The sequence below is a fragment of the Protomyctophum parallelum genome (assembly GCF_964188405.1).
Source record: "Protomyctophum parallelum genome assembly, chromosome: 12".
In the NCBI taxonomy this organism is placed as follows: Eukaryota; Metazoa; Chordata; class Actinopteri; order Myctophiformes; family Myctophidae; genus Protomyctophum; species Protomyctophum parallelum.
The window spans coordinates 38,474,704-38,498,397 of record NC_139712.1 but is presented as its reverse complement, the minus strand read 5'-3'; the positions used below and the strand labels follow the sequence as shown (position 1 = coordinate 38,498,397).

The window sequence follows — 23,694 nt, the reverse complement described above, 5'->3', positions numbered from 1 at the left end:
CATGTCAGATTTGTCATTCTGTCTTTAACAAGACAATTAACTGCATGTCTTTAGCACACCAAAACAACATACAGTAAATGTTTGATGTGCTAGCATCATGGCTGTGATGGCTGTCACATACAGTAGATATGTTGGTGGAATGGCGGATTGGTTGTCATTCCCTGCATTTATAACATGAGAGTTGGACCGCTGCACAACACAGGTCGCATCTCACAAGACCTGTCTCGTCAATACACTGCAAACATTCATGCACGTGCACGAGAGCACACACACGCACACGCACACACACACACACACACACACACACACACACACACACACACACACACACACGCGCACACCCAGACGTGCACAGCAACATGTTGACACACTCATCTATCACAAGGGAAACCGCCACAGGCTGTGGCCTTGGCACAAAGACATTCTCTGAGCTGAGTGAAGATGCTGGGAGCCAAGATGCACTGAGTCAAAATGTTCAGAATTTCAGACGCCAGAATAGACGAGCAGGAGTGTTGATTTGAGGAGAAATGATGTTGAAGCAACTGCAAGACAATATATGTATGTTACCTAGATAGGTTGCTTGTTTGTGACAACCTCTATTAACTCAATGGGGACTGGGGAGTGACATTTTTACTAGGGAGATTGATAAGTGAAATACGATTGAGATGGGGGAGCAAGGGTGGGGGCGAATTATAATTATTTCTGAATACAGTCCCACACACATTCTACTGAAAATACTTGCCAAATACTGTTGTCTGCCTGCAAAATGTCAGCTTGAGTGAAGCTATGTTGGGAGAGCTACGTGTTGCTAATGAGACATTATGTGTGCTGGGTGTGGTCAAGGCAGATTGTTTACTTCTAAGGAGCTGTAAGTAGACATTATTATCATTATTTTGCATCTGCATTCACTCAAGAAACAGCTGTTGAGTTTTGAGCGGGATGTAAAGTGGCAGGGCCTGGAGTTGTTCTTGTTCACTGGGCTCACTTGGTTTTGACATGATGGCTTCTGGCATCAGTTTTGTGCTGAACTCAACATCTGTGACAACCACTGACCAGTCCCCCATCTCTCTCTTTGTGTGTGTGTGTGTGTGTGTGTGTGTGTGTGTGTGTGTGTGTGTGTGTGTGTGTGTGTGTGTGTGTGTGTGTGTGTGTGTGTGTGTGTGTGTGTGTGTGTGTGTGTGTGTGTGTGTGTGTGTGTGTGTGTGTGTGTGTGTGTGTGTGTGTGTGTGTGTGTGTGTGTGTGTGTGTGTGTGTGTGTCTCTCACCACCTTTCATTATTTTTCTCCCTCTCTTGCTTTTTCTAGCCCTTCTTTCTTTTCTCATTCTGCTACTTTGCCACAGTGCCTCCCTGCTTCCTCAGCATTGCCTAGTATTTTATTTGGGCCAATGACCAACACGGGGGGAACAAAAGTGAGTAAAATAGAAGCCTTTGATGCCACCACTAGATCAATTTCTGCTGCCAGTACCCATCTCCATCAATGCCACATCAGCTGGTCCCAAGGTCATGGGGTCATCCTAACATCTGGCCCCTCCACCATGTTCTCTAAGGTCAGTGGGCAGCATCTGTTTATAAACCATGTCACCTTCAACCCCTCCGACAACGAAGAGAAACACAAAACAAGAATGCTTTCATTACTCCAGAGTCTTTACAAGCTGTAGGTTCAAAATAATTAACACACACTGTAAATGGTATCACATTGAATACCAAAAGAGACTGTTACTGTACTTGTTTTGCAGATGGTCAGGTTAGAAAGCACAATAGCTATAAGGCAAAGTGCACCGTTAAAGATATCTTGATCAAATGTTATTATACGCTATCTTCTAATGTAGCATGCATTTCTTGCAATAAAAGGTCAGTCTCTTGACCGTAGTAATCGCTGTAGGTATACTGTTGGCTGATCTGAGCACAAAGAAAACATGGATTTAGCCTGGTTTATATGTCAGCGCCAGGTGATTCGGTGGCGGGCACCTGTCCCTTTGTGTCTTATCCCAGTGAAGTTTGAGCAGCAGCCGGCGTTGTGATGTCAGGGGCTCTTAGGGGTCAGGGCAGAAATTATTGAACAGAACGTGGCTGACAGGGGGGAGCTGGCAGTGGGAGCAAACAGATGTTGCAATCATACAAGAAATACACAACCTCTGAATTAAATATGAAGAGGTGTGGGCTGAAAGTATGCAGGATGGGGCTGAGCAGTTCTTCTCCTCTCTCAGCAAATCACTGCAACTCGCTGCGTTTCCTCCGTAACCACCGATTGGTCAGTTCATGCACAGTTGAGAGCCAGGTGAATTATGTCAAGTTATGCTGGTTTCTTGAAAAGGCCTGAAGAGACCTGACCCCAAGGCTTAAAAAAAAGAAACTTTCTTCAAGAAGACAGCTGTTCCTAACATATTGCAGGTGCATTATTCAAGACGTGCAAGGTCTCTGGACACTGCATGTTATGTCAAAGTGTTTTAAAGCATTTATGCCATGTCGAGTCGGCAGTGAAATCTGTAAGAAAGAGAGGAACCTGACAGAATGTCTCCAGAACAAGGCTTTTTGACTGTAAGTGTTTTGTTTTCCTAGTGATTATTGTTGTTTTCCAAGTGTTTCTCACTTGCCTGGAATCACTAGGCTCTGTGAATATTTTACACAATCATGATGGCATGTTCTGACAGGATAAGGATTCGAGTTTGAGTCTGCTTCTTTTGAGGGAAGAATTATAATGTGGTATTATTTAAGACTACACTAAAAAATAATGAAATGTTTCAAAATCCCTCTGCTCTACAACTGAGAAAAAACTAGGGCTTGCATACAGCCTTGCATAGCACTCCAACTTAAATGGCCACTTCCACTCTGCCCTCCCTGGCGTAGCTCTTTAAACCATCAGTGCATGTCCCTGTGTACAGTAGATAAAATCTATAGAGTCACCCAGCGTGTGGCCTCATGCCAGTGAGGTTTTCAGGCCTAGATCTATTAGATTGACGCAGAGTCAACAGTATTAAAGAGTCGAAGCCAGTGGGGTGATGTAAGTATTGATACACTGCCTGAAATCACGCTGTCACTGCCAGAGACACCAAAGCCTTTGGAACAAAACAATAGGAGAATATTCCTGGCGGAGGGTTGAGGGATGCCATTAAAAAAGGCAAATGTGATAAATTTTTAGTGAGAACGCCCTCGTCTCGGAGATTGTCAACGAGGTCGGGCTAAAGGGATGTGACACAGAAATTACTCTCCCTCCTGGCCCCTAATGTGACTCGTCACTCTGAGGAAATATCTGGGAGATGGGGAGACTGACAAAAATGCTCTTGTCTAATATACTAACTATTTGTCTGGGGCTCCTCATGCAACACAGGTCCAGTTCAGTGGCACAAGCTACTGCTTAAGACCACAGATCAGCTTTAATTTAAGACAAACAAATGAAAGTTTAGCTATACATTTGTTGTGCTTGAAAAAAAGAAACAAATAATTATTAATAATTGATCATAATCTGTCCATTACCATTATTAGAATTATTTCTTTCTCACTGCCAGTTTAGGTGTAGATGTTCTCAGTCAGCTGTGCTCAAACCTGTATTATATGGACCGATTGGACCTCCTGTATGGAGTGACATTATCCAGGAGAGACAGCCACACTTTAACCTGCTCAAACACGGAAGGGCCACAACAGTTCGACTACTGTCTCTGTGTCCTATTTCTGTAGCACTGCTAAAGATAGCTATTTTGTCAGAATAAAGGATATCCTCATAGAAAGAGTTTTAAAGAAAGTGAAAGATGTGCATATAGTTACAGCTGGTACAGAGACGGTGCACTAGAAAGTTGGACCAGTCAAACATACAATCACTGACCTCTCCCTCCCAGCTGTGCGCTCTGTAAGGCTAACAGGCTTGCAAATACTGAGTCAATTATAACGACTATATATTGTAAACCACCAGAGATCAAGATGTTTATAATCCCCTCTGCTTTGTAATCTCGGATTAGACCTCGGGTTCATTTCTTCTCTTCGGGAAATAACTGCCCCCACCGTCTGCAAGCAGTCCAGGCGCCACCATTCTCCTATACCACAACACTTTAGTATACGCTTTGAGCACATTCTTGGTCCCCATTACCCCAACCACCTTGAGATAAATGGACCTCTCTCCACGCTGCCATAAGGTTTTATATCAAGCGACATGTGTTGACTATCTGACTGCAGGTTATATTGTTTCTGCGGAAATAAAACAATCACTTCTAGTGCTGTGCGATCTTTCCCAGAGTTCTCCTTCCACTGTCAGTGAGCGTGCCTGCGCTGTGTAGTGTGTATCGGGTGGCCAGCATATATAGTGTGTTTATGGGCTTAAGGGAAGAGGACAGTGGCGGGTGACAGGTTAACTCTGCTGTGTAAATTCCTGGGCCGTGTATGATGTAGCCTGTGATCGTGCGATCGTTGATTAGATCTGAGCCAGTAAATATCCTGTGATTAATCAAAAGGGCTTGTTCTGCGTGTAGCGTCCCTGTGTCACCTTCACAGCTGGGAAGCAGGGCCAGCCTTGTTTACCGCCCTCCACCACCATCTCCACTCACTGTCCCCATCCTTATTTCATCCTAGCAATGTCGCAGGGCCAAATACAAGCTGCCATAAACCCCACCATCGTGGACGTGCCTGGTGCTGTGAACCAGGACTAAGCTGGAAATTGCTGTTGAAGCAGATGTATTTTTGTATATGTTATATAAGCATGTTTTATCCTCTGCAAAATCCTGAGTGTCAGTTTAACTAAAACCCTCAGGGTGCTGCCTGTAGTTACTGTATAAAGGTTGTGTCCCCACCTCAACCCCTTCCCCTGTTTAGAAAGAGTGGTTGCAGCACTGCCTGTGTTTCTGTTGAGATGTTTGGTGAAGTTTGCTCGATGTTTGTGGCTTAAAAATATATATAATAATAATAGTTTGCATTTCTTACAAAATAATTACTGTAGTATTCCGAAAGGAAATACATAGCCCCTGGAACAGCTTTGTTACAGGCTCATTACATCCATGAAACATGTTAAAATGAAGGGCCAACATGATAATGGGTAATTATAGTAATTAATAGACTGAACTAATTACTGTAGCCAGTAGAGATTCATTTAATCCCGCAGAGTAAGTGGTGTGTGTTTGAACTGCGCTTGTCCAACTGAAACTGAATCATGTCTAATTAACCGTCCTGCTCTGCTACAGCACCATGCAGCATTGTCTTGAGGTGTCATCTCACATACTTCTGTCCCTGCTCAAAGCTCCATGCACTTGGAAAATAAATAAATTATAATAAACCTCCAAGTCTTAAGAATCTGCCCATTCGGTTAGATACTTTTATTTACCAAAGTAAAACTTCAAGTACTATTCAAAGTATACTCGTTGTTTTAAGTATAGTAAGTGTTATTGTTTTGTTAAAATAAGTGTTAAATAGCTCTGATAGTAATCTTTGCTAGTGTGGTCAGTAACGAGGGTCTCTCTCTCTCTCTCTCTCTCTCTCTCTCTCTCTCTCTCTCTCTCTCTCTCTTTCAGCAGTAAATAGAAAATGCATTTTCAGTTCGGGATACCAATTTTATCCAATTAGGATAAAGAACTCATACAGGATACAGGATAAACAGGTGAAATTGCAAGTGATGACACAAAGAAAATGAGCAGACACAATTGGAACTGGAACACACAAATTGAAGCTGATGAATGGGTACTCTCTCCTGATTAGACCAAATTGGCAACTCACCTGAACTTGTATTTTCTGTTTAGTGTAGAGATGGGGAGACCCCTATTATTGAACAAACTCTATTATAGCAATGATTACGATCTGAATTATATTTTTTATATCTTTATATTTTTCACTAAAATCTTTAGTTTTAACCAAAAATACAACTTACAGTATCTTTTAATTTAATTAAAATGTCATCATGCCAGTAAATTGTACATTTGCTTTTCTTTCCACCAAGAAAGGATTTTAGGATTCATGAAACGTGTGCATGTGCATGTGCATATTACCTGTCCTCTGTACATCACATAACCCACTTCAGCCCCATTGTTCCACAGTGTATTACCTGTCTGTACATCACATAACCCACTTCAGCCCCATTGTTCCACAGTGTGTGGGGGTATTACCTGTCTGCACATCACATAACCCACTTCAGCCCCATTGTTCCACAGTGTGTGGGGGTATTACCTGTCTGCACATCACATAACCCACTTCAGCCCCATTGTTCCACAGTGTGTGGGGGTATTACCTGTCTGTACATCACATAACCCACTTCAGCCCCATTGTTCCACAGTCACTCATTTGGTCCCAAACCAGTTCATTTGGAAAATGCATTCAGATGCCCATGCCATGATTGTCAACAATGCCACCGGAATGTGATCTCACTGATTGCCGCACGCCGGTTTCATGACGAGCCCATGATTGTCATTTGAAGTCGGTGCATGGGACATGCATGTCATCTTAATAAAGACATTAAATGGCACAAAGCCCCTCCACTGTAGAGCAAAGTCCGGACCTGTCTGGGAATATAGATCTCTAATTGCTTTTGTGTGGTGGTGCAGCAGAATCGTGCCTCCCAGACGTCGCCTCTGCCAAACCCTAGTGCACGTCACTGTCAATAGGCTTGAGAAATCTCTCTAACAAGCTTACGATTACATAAATCTATAGTTGGACTGAATAATGTACCAGCGAATCTCAGCAAGTTACAAGGAGACTTTTGGTGTTTGTTTTTCCGGTGCTGGATTACATTTTAAAAAGGAGGAGATAGATAGAGACAGAGGTTTGGGAGTATGTCAAATAGCCTAGGTTTGCTAATTTTGTCGTAGTCAATTTCAGGGCTTGGCCGTGAGAAAGGGGAGGGATGGAATGAAGTTCCTGAGTGGTTTGCGGAGGGGCGTGAGTGGCTTTGACAGGCCCAGTGAAATATGCTCCGCTATACCTTTTTCATTACAGGGAGCAGGGACCAAAAATGCAAATCTCTTGAGAGGTCATTTGGAATATGACATCTCAAACAACTGGCTTCAAGCACCAGACAAAATGTTCCATTATTGCTACATCAACGTTTTTCATATTCTAATTTCTTGGCGCTTCTACTGCAAGGTTTTTTTTAAACATACATTTTTCAATCAGGAGTTGTTTTGCCCGGAGCGTTGCTCTAAATGTCGTTGCTCCGATGGCCTCAGCGTCGTCAGTGTTTTGATGTGTCAGAACTCCTTGGCCATCAAAGCGGTAACCACATTCTGAAGCAAGTGCAGTAAGGGACTGACGGGTAGTCTGAATCCCTCTCATGGCCATCTCTGTGTGATGAATTGGCTTAATGGCAAGTAGACCAAAGAGACACACTGGAGGAGGTGGGGGGGGGGGGGGGGGGAAGGGGGGGGGGTGGCATTAAATGACATGGTTTTATAGCCTATCAGTGTAGTTATTCCCACACTGTAATTTCACTGCCTTTTTTCTGCTCCATAAAGCGGGCGAGATGTTGTGCCTTAAGCTCGGTTAAACAAACAACTCTCCGGTATACCTGCTACTTGATGACACCATGTGTCACTACGGGATCGGTGAGGTGACACAGCTCGCCTAAAGCTCTGTCCGTGAGAATTCACAGCCAGTCCAGGAGCCACATTTACTGTACTGTACAGCGCACCTTTTTTAATGCTGCCAGGTTTGTTCTCAGTTTGTTGTATTTGCTCTCTGTTAGCCTGTGAAGACGCTACGGAATTGAATTTCATGAGTGGGGTGACCACTTGAAGTAGGCGGATAAGATAATGGCACTCGTAAAACGGGAAACCTAAAAGATCATGTCTGTGTTTGGACCAATGCGTGACACTCGACAGAAGTTGTAAATGACAAGACAAGTGTGATCCATTAAGGTGCCTTTCTCCTTGAGTATTTACCAGTCTGTTTTCAACATAACTCATTATTTGTGATAAATTAGCTCCCTGATTATGGTGATAAACTCATTTGTAAATGAATGGGAGGCACCTGTCAGCCAAACTCATTCTGCTGTTAATGACCATCCACTGAATACATAATGAGCTCTCTGATTTTGGGTGACTCCTTAAGTGTCTGGTTTGTATTACTTATTTTTACCGTATTCATTCTTAGCTCATTAAAAGTCATCTTTCTTGCCATGCCACCCTCTGGATTCAGTGGGTTCTTTAAACAAGTGAACATTCTGTGTTGTGTTTTTCCATATGTATATGAGAGTTTTGTGGTCCATTCTGTTACAGTAGTGAGCGGTATTTTGAAAACTCCCTACCACTTCACACATGCACTGTATTATTAACTAGAACTGCACTCTGTCGAGTGCATACTTGCTTGTTGCACACTAGTAGGCCATAAATGGCCAACTAGTGCGCAAGCAGAGCGCGCAAGTCCTTTCGACCGCGGTAAACTGTCAAATCTCAGTATCTCTGTGAAGGAACGTTTGAAATGATTAATGTTTAGATGTAACTATTTGCTACCTACTTTATACATATAAACATCTAGTATTATTAAGTATGATTCAAGTTTCTATCTATATAAGAAATACTGTTTTATCGTTGTAGATATATTCTGGATCCCTTTTTAGTTTTTCAGAGACAAATAAATCATTTATATGTGTTGGAAAAAAAAGGTATATAAACTGAATTAAAATATGTTATACAGTATAATTTTTCTGTAAACGGTGGAATCTCAATATCTCTGTGTATACGTATACATATATACTCTATACTCTATACTCTATAAAGTGTGTAGTTGTAAATTGATTAGCGGTATACTGTGGTTACTTTGCGCCAAAAACCGTGACAGCTGTTCCGCCATTTGATGTTTATGCAAGAAAACAGCAAATCTGTGCCTGGTTTGCTGGAGCAAATGACCACAAATGACCATATTTCTTACGTCATCATTAAGAGCTAGTCATACACATACACACCACGTACTCTGGTCCCAGCAGATCAGGCACAATTTGCTATTTTATTTTTACTGATTATGTATATAGTATACGTATGACTAGCTCTAAATGATGACGTAAGAAATATATATAGTATATATATAGTATATAGGCATATACTATATACGTATACATATATACTCTATACTCTATACTGTATAAAGTGTGTAGTTGTAAGTTGATTAGCGGTATACTGTGGTTACTTTGCGCCAAAAACCGTGACAGCTGTTCCGCCATTTGATGCTTACGCAGAAAAACATCAAATCTGTGCCTGTGTTGCTGGACCAAATGACCACAAATGACCATATTTCTTACGTCATCATTTAGAGCTAGTCATACACATACACACCACATACTCTGGTCCCAGCAGATCAGGCACAATTTGCTATTTTATTTTTTACTGATTATGTATATAGTATACGTATGACTAGCTCTAAATGATGACGTAAGAGATATGGTCATTTGTGGTCATTTGGTCCAGCAACACAGGCACAGATTTGATGTTTTTCTGCGTAAGCATCGAATGGCGGAACAGCTGTCACGACGAAGGAGACCGGGCGAAAACATTACTTGCGCGCTCTGCTTGCGCAAGTAAAGAAGACATTGTAATGTTTGGCCTCAGCAATGTATCACAGTCTATTGAGCCATTGAGAGCCAGGAAGGTTTAACTCAGTGATGCCTATGAGGCCTGTTTCACGTTGCCCTCAGGACCGAGGGAACAGAGGAATAGAGAGAGGCAGGAAGGAATAACTAGTTAACCGTTAAAAAATACTGCCCACCGTTACTCTGCAAAGGTCTTATCGTAACACAAGACAAGGGGGTATGTGACCTTCAGCCATTAAACAGTCCTGTTAATTGACTAATAATAAAATGTTTTTATTGTGCAAAAAAAAGGCTCTTTAGTGTAATTGAATTTTGGTCTCCTTTTTTATTTCTCTCCTTTTGCTGAGGTTGTAAAACATGGCTGTTAATGGTAATAATGAGAAAGAGGAAAGGCTGGATTCCACTGTCGTACCTCACACACCATTTTCTTTCCACGCTCTCCTCCCTGCAAACTTTACATTTAAACCACTCATTAGACTGCAGATTACAGGGCTGGAGCCTATTGGTCCTCATTAGCGCCCACTGATCCTTGGCTGGGCCCGTGTCCTAACATCTTTTAATTAGCACTCTGGAAATCTAATCAATGTAATAACTCGGATTAATCTCCTCCTTTGCTCTTATTTTTTTCTCCTCTCCTTTATTCCAGCATGTTCTTGGCTCGAAGGTTGCTACAGCGGGGGATCTGCTCTGCGCCTGCCGGGTAGGTGACACAAGCTGTGAACAGACCTTGAAATCTTCCACGGTAAGCGTTTGTCTACCAAGATACAATCTGAACCTCACTGATCACGAGCGTTCCAAGCAGAGAGATCTGGTTGGGAAAAGATGCACAGGTGTACCCCTTCCGGTATCTATACTGACACAGATCTACCCAAATTGTTGGAAATAAATATCTAATAAATTATGTGAATGAAAGTGAAAGTCAAACCTGTCTTGGGCACAGGACGGCCATTTTGTGTCTTGCCTGATGCACGGTTTCATTGGGTGTCACTTTGGCTACATATCAGAGTTGATGGTGGTGGTGAGCCACACAGCAGGTCTCATTACAACACATCCAGTCAAACTGCTTTGAGGCAGCAGTGAAGCCAAGACCCACATTATAAGCGTGCTTATACGAAATAAGCACGCAGTTTTATTACATCACATCAAGGCATCACAGTGACGCTAAATAAACTGACGACGGCTTCAGCAATTGCTTGCAAACCCAGCTTATATACTTTTGAAACACCACTGAAGTGCATTATTTGTATACTGTATAGCGACCAATGACCATAGAACCCGTGTCTGAAAGTAGTGAGCTTCCACGTTTGTGTCTGTAATGTGGGTGTACATTAGAGCTGTGTTCCCATGCCAGGTATCCAGGGCAGACATTTTGGCGTAGCAGTGGTGGTACAGACAAAGGCACCAGGGCGTGATGGGACACACCTGCCATACCCCGGCAGCACTGGCACACCCCTCGCTGTGGAATGATAAATTATTATACAAACACACACACACACGCATAGGGATACACATGACACAGACATGCACCCACAGTCAAACATTCCACATCCCCTCCCCTTCCAGGTCAGGGTAACTATAGGCTGTGACATTGCATCATGTGTACAGACGTAAAAACATGCTAAGATAGACAGCCGTCCTTGCTGTTGAGCTTAAATATTCAGAGCCAAACATAGGAGCAAGGGGGGAATAAGGTTGTGTTTATTAGCTGCTCCCTTGGTGTTCTCTAAATTGCCTTGTTTGCTCGGCACAAGCACACAAACAGATGCTGTCCTCTCTTCACTGGGTAATTCTCGGGGTCTCTCAGGGAATGGCCTATCATGCCACATGTACTCACGCTCAGATAACATTCATATGTGTACATATGCATGCAGACACATATATTAAAATGTGATTACATCTCCGTACATCCAGCACATAGACTTTTTTTGTGTGTGCTCATTTTATAAAAAACATTGTGGGGAAAATGTAAACATGACTACATTCATGACAAAGACGTGTAGGAAGAAGACTGCGCCCTCTCTCTACAAGTGAAATTGAAGCAAGCCCTGTGGTCCGCCAGCCCCTCTCAGCGACACAATTTCACTCTTATTAAGAAAATCTGCATTTAGGAGGGAGCAATGCTATCAGTCGAAATTAATCTGCTTTGACTGAACCCTAATGTGACCGCAGTCATCGAGTAATTATTGTCTGGATGGCTGTGCACCAGCCTTATAACTACTATCCCCTCAACACCAACTCCCCCTCTGAGCTCCTCCCAGACGGGGCTGGTATTGGTGTGTGTGAACCTTCTCCGAATGGACTGGTTATACAGTGAGGAAGCCACACATGTCATTTAGCACATGATCAGTGAGTCCTGATTAGCCTGTCCCTGTATTATTGTGATTAACGTCCGCCCAGTGGATGGCTGTCCTGTTGTCATCAGAGATGCCATCTGAGATCGAGATGCTCTGGGAAGGGGGCCAGCGGAGGAAGGTGATAGTATGGCACCCACAAAAATGTGCCCAGCCTGCCGATTTCTGCTTCTCAGATAAACATACTTGCGTGCGCGCGCGCACGCACACGCACGCACGCACACGCACGCATGCACGCACGCACGCACGCGCGCGCGCACGCGCGCACACACGCACACACACACACACACACACACACACACACACACACACACACACACACACACACACACACACACACACACACACACACACAGTTCTGTTTTGCTTCTAAACTATCAGTCTAACCTCTATACCCTGTCCACACGTCTAATGTAAGGATAGTACAGTTTCTTCCTGCACCACCATATTTTGTCTGTGTCCAGTTGAATTAGGTAACTCACTAGCTCTGTCTTTGCACGTAATAGCCTAGAGTACAGCACTTCTGTTGGGCTATGCGCCCCATGCCTCTATATACTGAATTAAAAAAAATCTAAAACCTCATTCTTATACTCACTCCACTGTTTCCCATGTTCATTTCATTCACCACTCGACCAAACAAAGACCAAAGACAAAGTTTGACCGCAGCTGATTATAGTAACAAAGGCGGCCCCGTAGATTACGAGCGTCCTCACTGTACGTCAAATTAGATCACAGCAAGGGGTGAATGTGGCGTGCTGACCCCCGTCTCTTCTCCTCAGACAAATGGACACTTTCACAGAGAGAGCCTGAGAAAACCGGGCCTGCAGAGTGCAGACCACACTGACTAACCCGGCGCTGTGGCACGGATCAGTGCCACGCCGTGATTAGAAGAACAAAGATGGAGACGAACGGGAGTACTGATGGGTCCAGTGTAAACACATGGGGAGTTGCAGTGTGTCACAGAGAGAAACAAAGACCCAGTCAGAACTTTTAGTGTAGAAATAAAAGCTTGATATAAAATGAAACCATATAATACACATTTGTGGTGGTACCGTCTGCTTCACAGAAAGAGTAGAGATGCAAAGAAGATTCATAATTTGTCTTCTTTCCTAAATATATTTTTCAGAGTATCTGTGTCGCATTAAGCATAATACACACCTACACAGTTTGCTCATGCTTTGTCAAATGAAATTGTCATACTTATTTTAATTTAAAGTATTTTAAAGTAATTCAGACCAAAGTTTCCAGTATGTTTTATTTTTCATAAACGTTCTTGTATTTTCCAACAATTAAGATCTTTATTTTTTCAGCTGGCTTGTGTGTGTGTGTGTGTGTGTGTGTGTGTGTGTGTGTGTGTGTGTGTGTGTGTGTGTGTGTGTGTGTGTGTGTGTGTGTGTGTGTGTGTGTGTGTGTGTGTGTGTGTGTGTGTGTGTGTGTGTGTGTGTGTGTGTGTGTGTGTGTGTGTGTGTGTGTGTGTGTGTGTGTGTGATCTCACTGTAATTACTCGCCTAAACTCAGACCCCCGTCTCATGGCTCTGACGCGTCCGCCGGTGGAAAAGAGTCAGTTTTGATTACAAAGTAAACGCTACAGCGTCAGACAGGGGGGGCTACATGCTGATATGCATTCTATCAGGATGATTTATGCAAATTATGCACATTATTCCCGCAGGAATCTCTCTTCTGAAACTGCCAGGATAAATTGCCGGAAATTAGCCATAAAATTCACTGTGCAGGGAGTGTGAGGTGAAGGCCGCCGAGGAGCCAAGGACATTGGGGCTGCCGTGGTCACGCTTGGCCTGGTCTACCTCCCCCATGCTTGGCATTCATGGCTGTTAAAGACCTCTGCTCAGACAGATACACTGAAACCTCAAGTAGTGCTCATCACATCAGCTGGATCAGCCAAGCAAGCGTTACGCTAACGCTCGTGGCTTAAGTGACATGCTTTGTGTGTACGAGGACAGGTTTTCTGCAGAAGGAAGGCGAGGGTTTTCTTTATGTATCATTGTCAAATTACATTCGTTAAAATTCTTGTCGAGAAGCCGGTGGGTTTTCATTCAATAAATGGCCTTAAAAAAAAGAATCATTCCAGGAATTGTTTTGGACGGAAATTGATTTTAATGCAGAGCTGACCTTTTGTCTTGTCCATGGTTCACGCTAATCTTCAGATAAAATTATAATCCGAAACCTGCCTGACAATCTGATAATGGATAGATTGACGTTCGAGCGTCAACGTGTAAACAAGGTGCCAAGTAAACGGGCAAAACATTTCCTCTCTTCGAAAACATAACCCCTCAGTTTGTCCTCTATTATTGGTCTGGGATTTCACAGGTCATATGGTGTGTGTGTGTGTGTGTGTGTGTGTGTGTGGTGTGATGATCATTGAGTGATTCACGCTGTAATTGTGTCATCCGCATGTCTTTATTTCAATGTGGAAGCCTGAGTTAATGGGTATCAGAGGCTGGAGATGAATTCCACCTTGCCTTCGTTTTAATGGACCCCGGGCAGGTCCACACCTGCATCTTGATCAGGCTAGATGATCTTTTACATGCATGCACACGCACGCACGCACACACACACACACACACACACACACACACACACACACACACACGAGAGCCATAGGCAGAGTACTTTCTGAGTTGTTTGAGTTCATTGATGAGAGTTTAAAAATAAAATAACTGCTAACAAATTTTAAGATTATTTCAAAAATAGCTGCTCTACAAGCTGAGGTATATGTAGATCAGTAAAGTTAGAAATAAATCATCTAGATTTATTTTCGTGGTTAAGGGTTAGCATTAAGTATTGAGCATAGTGGTAGTGTGTGACTCAGTGTGACAGAGGACATACATACAGGAGTGTAACAATGCAGTCCTGGTCTTGGATACAGTACATGATGCAGGACACGCTCTATGTATGACCCATTAGGGTGCATTGGCTTTTGAGGAGGCTTGAACAATATTTTTGTTTATTCTTTGTAGTTTATAATACATTTCAAATAAGTTATAGACATATTATGTTACATTTGAGCCCTTTAACATGCAGAAATGAACCTGTACTGGTCAATTTGTGTTTATTTTAAATAAAGACTTAAGACTTAACTTACTGTGCATATTGTGCTTATTGTTTCAGGAATAGAACTATTAGACAGACAGGGGACCTAGCTGTCACACTTTTAATTTAAGAATGGAAATTAAACACTTTCAACCTGAGCATGTCATTTCAGCAATGTCCGACATTTTCAAAGAATAGCAGATCTGCAACCTGGTGTCACATCATGATGCATTGTGAGCTTGTTGATCCACTATTTTGCTATTCATTTTATGACAAAGTATATCATATTTAAGTGGTTAATCATGCCAAAACTGTAGTTTAAAGTTCATTAGATAGTGTTCATCTACTCTAAATCTAACAGATAACCTCTCCACAATTATTTTAAATGTTTTTGCAGTCACAACTTTCTAATAGTTGTGTTTGCATATGTTTCTGTCTGTGAGTGAATCAATTTGTGTTGAATTAACCTGTCTCTTGAGCCCAGCAGCTGGTTCTATCCATAAAAAAACATCACAAATTACTGTGCTCTGGCATGACTGCATGGTTGTAATCCCTGGGAATAAAAGAACATCAGATTATGGCACAAAGAGAATGCCATTGGTAAACAGGGATTAGGGGATTGGGGCTGAGTTTAATCTGTTTAATAGGGAAGCAGGCAGAATGTTGAGAGATGTTGCCCAATAATTGTATTTGGGAGGAGGATAATCACACATTGCTGGGTCATTTATTGTACCCTGTTAGAGCTTTCAGAGCTAAACACTGCGCCATATGTTTGCCTGACCTCAAGGCTGCCTCCGAAAAAAAGGCAACCCATTCTCTTTACAGCGATTTTGAACCTCATTAGGCAATGACGAAACCATACAGTTGTGAAAATACAATAGGCCTCACTGAATATTATTAATATTGTGACGTGGAATTTTGCCTGAAAAGGAAAATGGTGTTTTCATTTTCTATCTGTGTACACAATACACATTTGAAATTAAGCCATTACTATGTTTGTATCGCTTACTCTTGATAAAATGCTATTTAACCATGTCAGCAAGCACCTCCTGTTATTGGGCTACTGACGTGATCAATTGAGTTATCCTGATGTTCATATTACATTATTGCCTCATTATTTGTTATATGTATTATTCTTGTGGTATTCGAATTAGCAGCCTATAGACTAGAGTGTAACTGAATTAGAACAGGGCTTCTCAATTGAACTCAATGGACGCTCTGTTCTATTCGCTCGCAGTATCTATTACTTTGACAAAAACAACGATAGTTTTAATTGTATGGTGATCATGCCTGCCTTGGAATAAGGCCCTGACTTAAGCCCTTATGTAATTAGTTGTAGTTGTACAATGAATAGCGAAAATAGCCGCTCTACAAGCTCATAACAGGTTGCATCACAAAGCTTTGTGAACTTGTGGAATCCTTTATGTATTTATTTTTTGCATGCAAATCTTTCAAAAAAATATACATGACAGAATTCCAATTTATAGAAGACCAAGCAGCTCATCTAGGCCTCCGCTGGCACATCTTTAATTAGATGCTCCTTAGCACCACTTGGAACTTGAAATATTGTGTGTGTGTGTGTGTGTGTGTGTGTGTGTGTGTGTGTGTGTGTGTCTCCACAGTATAACTGCTGCGATTTAGTTTATTTGTGTCTGTATGCCCTTACAATCTTGATTATAAAATTGACATTTTTATTGTATTGTTTCACTATAATTATTTAGTGTAGTTTCTACTATTGTGGGAAAAGTCCCCTATTGCTTTATTTAAATGTCACTGGCCTGACAAGAGTAACTTACTGCACAGGAGTTGATTTGAAGCCTCAGCAAGACATATTCCTTTATATGTTGTTTATGAACACAGCATGCTTCAATTGCCAGAGTTTTGCAGTTGCTGATACAGTATGTGGTGGACAGTTCAATTCACAGCACTTATATGAAGGCTGTATTTTGTATTTCCATGTTTATCATTCGTGGCATACATCACATTTGTGTTATGAATAGGCACCCTGCTGGCTCTTGATATGGTAAATTGGATATTTTATGTTTTATGAAAAGGGGCACGTTTTATCTCCCACTTTTATTCATGACCCCTAGTTGTAAATGCCTTTAAGACAGATTTGTTTTTATTAGATTCATGAATAAAAATGATGTTGCTTATTATGACTGCTGGCTGTTGGTCGGTGCAGGCCATTGAGGAAAGCTTGTGTCCCTCTGTGTTGTCTTACTGTGGCTCTGCTGAGAGCTTTATCACTGCACAAATGTCCAACCCCACTGCCAGCACTGCTATAGAGAGCCTCATGTGCATGTTTCATGTCACAACCTTGCAAAAATGCTATTGGTTCTTCAACATATCCAAAACTGCTAACAATTTGTGAATTTGAACAGTCCACTCAAAACCATGTGTAACGTCACCTAAATATTGATATTATTAAGTTGAAAGATCTCCTGCTGCCTTTGAACTGCCTTTCCTTAGATGCTCTGTTCTGTGTTCAACACGCATATGGCTCTCTCTCACCCCTGGGGAATTGCCTCTTCTGGGCTAATGTGAATATTAGTATGGGTTAAATGCTCCAGTCATTTGTGTGTTAATGCATATTGCATAATTAATGTTTTTTGTGAAGTCTCAGCTTCTAACAGCGGCGGAAATGAAACCTGCCGTGTGTGTGTGTGTTTAATGTGGAAGGTTAGTTTTTGTATCCTCCTTGTTTTCTTTTATATATATTTATTGGGAAATGGACTGTGTGTTCAGTCATGAACGTAATGTATGCCTATAACTATAATTGCCGACAGTATTTATATGCCAAAGACATTTTTGATGTCTACCTGATTATTTTCCATTCCTGATTAAGAGCTATTTCGTGAAGACCCAATGCGTTCACAATCACAAGTGTGACGGGATTGAACGGGACAGTGTAATGACCCTGTTGTCAGAATGGCTCATACAGACACAATGCTGAAGCTGAAGACGTCACGAGTGTTGTGATTTGGGGAACACAGTATCACGTTCATTCACCATGAGTCAAGTGCATGCACACAGGATTTACTTTTTGTTTAAACGTATGTCAAATGACATATTTACCAAATGTATATTGCAATTATTTTGAAAGTGTGTGTGTGTGTGTGTGTGTGTGTGTGTGTGTGTGTGTGTGTGTGTGTGTGTGTGTGTGTGTGTGTGTGTGTGTGTGTGTGTGTGTGTGTGTGTGTGTGTGTGTGTGTGTGTGTGTGTGTGTGTGTGTGTGTGTGTGTGTGTGTGGTTATTTGTGACACAATGTTTAGAAAGGTATATGATAATATTATACTAGATTGGCTGTTTTAATTGATTAGAATGAACTTGCCAAGATTGTCCACTTCTTACTTCTCAAATTTGCAAGATAAAGCATTGTATTGATTTACTGAGTGGAGTTGAAAATCTGTCTATGTAATCACACTATTCCAGACAGACTGTTGTTCGCTCTATATTAAAAACATTATTGATAAAAAGGGGGGAAAACAGTATCAAAGGGCCAGTGCTGATAGGAATTTGCCTTCGTATCCTTTTGGGTAGCCTCTGTCCATGGTGCTGAACATGTCCAAACATTTAAACTGTCTTGACGTTTGTTTTTACTGGTTAAAATGGTGTGACAGACTTCATCCAAAGTCACTATTCGGCTATTTTCATTCATCTCAGCACATGTGTAATTACACAGTAAAACATCCACATGTTTGGCCTGTGTTCTAATGTTCCCTGTAACCACAGTCGTGCTATAGTTGTTCACTCGTGAATTGAGGGAGCTGATTTTAAGATTGGACCTTAATAACAAGTAACGACACATATCGTTCTTAAACATTTTTAAATGTTGTTGTTGCCCTTCTCTTGGTGTGGACAGCAGACCAGACTATAGTGAAGAGACAATAGACAAATCCAAGGCAGTGCCGCCGATTGCTGCATGCGTCGTGATAAAAGACACCAAATTACGCCAATGAACGGTGTCGTAATTACGTTCCTTAATCACATTCTGGAGGTCTAATTGCCTTAACGATGTGTTTCATTAAGTGCAGCCTATAGGTAGGACAGTCGACCGTTTTCATACACAGTTGTTTTCGGATTAACATTATTAACATTAGGCTATAGTCGTTATGAAAATTGTTTTAATTATCATAATTGTTGTAGCAGGAGCTTTGCCCCCACCCAATACACACTCACATCTGGCCTGCTGTCAAGTGTTACAGAAGCTCACATTCACCAATAGTTACCGGTTTTGTTTGAACACATAATTATTAAACACACTTTCTTTACCAGAAAACGGTAGGCTTTTGATTTGAGAATTAAAGCAAAAGGTCAGCATCATCTTCAGACATGAAAATTAAAATATGAGCTACGTTTAAAATAAATGTTGACATGTCAGTCCAGTTGGAAATAATAAAGTTGTTGCGTTTTAAGGGGAAAAGGTCCAAGCATTGGACACTCCACTCAAGCTATACTCCTTGACATCAGACGAGTTTAGACAGATCCGTTTCTGTTGTTCAAAATATTTTAATAAAGCTTTTCAACACGGAAACACTTACAAATGGCCCTCTTTTCTCATATATGAACTAATATCTACAATTATCCACAGCTTGACCTGACAACGCGATAGATCTCAATAACTCGGCCTTCTCGTGAGTGTGAGAGAACACTAATTTATACAGCAACTCTGAAGCAGATTAGGCCTACAATACGCCATGCAAAAAAAAGTAAAGTACCCAGAAATCGTTCAATTTAAAAACACACCGAAAGACCATTATAAACGTTGATAGAAGCTTTAGAAATCTATCTGACATCTTATCACAGTGCCAAAAAGAATTGTAAGCTGCATGCAGCGCAGTGTTTAGATTCACAAATAAATATAACTAATTTAAACAATTCATGTCTATTGCATTTCTTTGCTCGTGACATTCTTCATGTATGCTCAACAAAAGTTCATTAAGTAGGCTATTAAGTAGACATGTATATGCAAAGAAGAAACGTGTCATGTCAAAGTAAACAAAGCAGCAAAACTGAGGGTAGACAAACTAATGTTCCAGCAAGTTGTCCATATCAAGTTGTCAGGTCACACAAAGCTCCAAAAGGGTCCATATAGCTCCTGCAACACCTGCAGCCAGTCATATACATCTGTTTGGTTTTCACTGTCATTCATACCAGCACTTAAAGGATACTTTATATACACAATCAAGTATTGTCTGAACAAAAAGCGCATTTTGAATGCATTTTGTAAATGTTATAAAAAGTACTCATCGTCATTTATTCTGTCTCTAGCCTATATGCGACAGCTGTATAGCCTCGTGTGTCTCCCTCTCCAAAAAGTGTTCAAAAGTGGTGTATTTTCTCGCATGTGCCGAATGAAATCTCTCAGCTCGCAAGTAGTGGTTTGCAGTTAAGGCTTGTCAGTACAATGTTTACACAGGCTGGAGGTGATGTTGCTGAATAGGGCACACTTATCGGGGCAGGAGGATGCCGCTGCCACTCCGCTGGGGAACGGGTATCCAGGCGGCTGGTCATACGCGCCCAGGCCGGGAGGCGCTGCGAGGGCAGTGTTGGCCGGTATGGAGGCGGCCGAGATGGCCTGGCCCTGGTTGAGATATGCCACCAGCCTCCTCATCTCCTCCAGAGCCTGCGCCTGCATGAGGATGTAGTTTTTGGCGAGCAGCAAAGTCGCTATTTTGGAGAGTTTCCGCACGGACGGGCTGTGCGCGTAGGGGATGACGGAGCGCAGCTCGTCCAGCGCGTCGTTCAGGTCGTGCATCCTCCGTCTCTCCCGCGCGTTGATGTTCAGCCGCAGCGTTTTCTGCTCTTTGTTTTTCTTACCTCCTTCAATTTTCCCCGCGCTCACTGTCCTCCCGTCGGTCAGCAGGACCATCTCGCACCTGCTGTCGCTGTCATCGTCGCTGTCGTCATCGTCGCCCTCCGCCGATGGCCTGCTGCCACCCTCCCCGTACTTCAAACACAAAGATCCGGTCGGCAGACCCAGCGGCTTCCCTCTGACCCCTGCCAGTCCTCCTGGCTGTATGGGGTCTGAGTTGGTCGGGTCAAAACAGCTGATAGGCGACTGGCGGTCTCTAGCTGGTAGTTCAATACCAGCCGATGATCTGAAGGGGTCCATCTTTTTGTTTGACACAGCGCTCAGAGTTTTGTGAAAAATGTCTCCTGCACCGTTCAAGTTCATTCTCGTGTCCATATACTGGCTCGCCTTCTGGATTCCGCGTTACTATAGGCTAGAATGTTTTTTTGGGGGGGGGTGGGGGGGTCACTCTGGCGCTTTAAAGTTTCTTCCCCGTGTTGTTGCGTCTAGACGGTCTTGAAGGATTCCTTGACTTGTCAGCTAAGTGTAGAGACGAGAGGCGACTCGCTCAAGTAAAGTGCTGCTCTGGTCTCCTATCTCATGTTCACCTCTTCACCAGATCTCCACAGCGATCATCGTTACGCACAAGACGCGAGTCTTTTACATCATTATCTCGAGGCGGGTTATTAAAGATGATTCGCCTATTGGGACAGCGTACTCTCTCTCCTTCTCTCCCTTTACCCAATCAGGTTAACGTTTTAATTAATGGGATATAAACGGTGAAAAACAATACCGCGTGCGTGCGCGCTCTCTCTCTCTCCCTCTCTCTCTCTCTCTCTCTCTCCTCCTCTATCTCTCGTTCTCTCTCGCCGTCTGCATGGTTCGACCCACAAGGTTGTGATCGAGACTCGATCCTTATAAATGACACTCAGGTCTATTTAAACAAATGCAGGACACGCCTAATGTTTTCAGGCTACAAAAGACCCCTTCTTCTGTCCTTAACTGACATGTATAGCTTATAGCATTCTTTTGTGCGCTATACAAGTTATACAGTTATTTAGCATTTCAGTGCTTTTGTGGATTTTTGTCCTTGCCTTTCTTTGTTTAGTATAATAAAGAAATGTATACACTTGCTTACTTATAATGGAAATGTTCAATCACAATGTTTTGTGGAACCTTATTGTAGCCTGACTCTGAGTTTCTCTATTTGACAAGAAAAGATTTAGTCCAGAAAATGGAGTTGCTTGTTTCTGGCCACTGTTGTAGATTTAATATTTGTGCTGCATGCACAAGTATGCATTATAGACTATTGAAACTGCATGTAACAACCAAATTAATAATTTCCTTTCAAAAGCTTACTTGTGGTTTTAGGGGACAATATCATACAGTAAGTGGGGATAATGTTTAGATGTTTTTTATTGATTTAACTACTACAATTTACAATTTAGGCCTTTATCAGACGCTCTGGACGCTCTTAATCCAGAGCGACTACATAATGTGCTTCACTGTAGGTTTATTTCCTCACATATTTCCAGAAGTGCCTCTTCTATTACTACAGACATTTTATGATTGCTGGGCTTGGGAGTTTTGGTATCAGAACTTACTTGTGTTTGTATTGCCATCTACTGGATTGTGAGGTGTAGCACATGAACAATAGAGTAAAATTGGACAATGAACATGATTATTATACAACAGGCATACAATCTTTGTTGGTCATTATCCAAAGTACATATTCAGATTGTTCCTGTGTGTTACATTTCTGAGTAGTTACACTATACAGGTATTGTCAGTAAATAAGGTAATAAAATCAAGTAAAGTCGAGCCAAAACCTCATTCACTTGAACGGAGTAAAATAGAATAGCAACACCTGCTGCCTGGGCCATTCATTAGAACAGCATGCTTTTTGCAATAGTAATCGTTCAAGGTTTTTTATGATCCTTGGGGTCATCCACATTGAAAGTTGGGGTATACCATTAAAAACCTATAAGACAAAACATTTTTCATTATGCTTGAAGTAGCATGTATACAGTACTAGGGGTTTTTCATAATTCTGAACCCATTCCAAGCATTTGGAAAACACAGACAGCTAGCACTGCTAGCTGTTATACCTGTAGTGGATCTGTCCATGGTGCTGAACTCACTGCTAGCTGTTACACCTGTAGTGGATCTGTCCATGTTGCTGAACTCACTGCTAGCTGTTACACCTGTAGTGGATCTGTCCATGGTGCTGAACTCACTGCTAGCTGTTACACCTGTAGTGGATCTGTCCATGGTGCTGAACTCACTGCTAGCTGTTACACCTGTAGTTGATCTGTCCATGGTGCTGAACTCACTGCTAGCTGTTACACCTGTAGTGGATCTGTCCATGGTGCTGAACTCACTGCTAGCTGTTACACCTGTAGTTGATCTGTCCATGGTGCTGAACTCACTGCTAGCTGTTACACCTGTAGTGGATCTGTCCATGGCGCTGAACTCACTGCTAGCTGTTACACCTGTAGTATGTGTCTCTGATGTCTTGGTACAGTGGACAGATGGTTAGGAAATGTAGCTCAGTTTCCACTTAATATTGTGTGCAGTGGGTGCATACCGTAGTCTGTCTTCTCTGGGGAGAGTTAAGAATTTTCTTTGTTTTGGGTCGGCCACGGTGCTCAGGTATTCTCTCACAGTGTATTATCTGTTTAGGGCCAGATAGCATTCTAGTTTACTCTGCTTTTGTTCTTCTTTCCAATGTGTCGGATAGTTTTTCTTCTGCTGTTTTATAATTTGGCTTAGTACAATGGTTTTTCTATCTGGTGGCTCTGTTTGTGTTTGTGCACAGAGTTCCAGGGCCAGCTGACTGAGGGGGCATCTCTCTAGAGTTTTGCTGTGTGTGAGTGCCTTGTTATGGAGGGCATTTTGGTCATTTTCTTTTAGTTGGTTGTAGAATTTAAGATTATGAGTGGTTATCATCCTAATTCGTACCGGCATGCATTATTTGGTGTTTTTCGCTGGGTCTGGAGAATGG

General features: G+C 42.1%; 1 protein-coding gene across 1 annotated transcript; it reads right to left on the bottom strand.

Annotated features, from left to right (window-relative positions):
• Positions 1-20,285: 20,285 nt before the first annotated feature.
• On the bottom strand, positions 20,286-21,086 carry bhlhe22 (basic helix-loop-helix family, member e22; the record flags this gene model as incomplete). Its single annotated transcript, XM_083778801.1, has 1 exon — positions 20,286-21,086. The coding sequence occupies one exon, from the start codon at positions 21,084-21,086 to the stop codon at positions 20,286-20,288; it is 801 nt and encodes a 266-aa protein (XP_083634927.1).
• Positions 21,087-23,694: the final 2,608 nt, after the last annotated feature.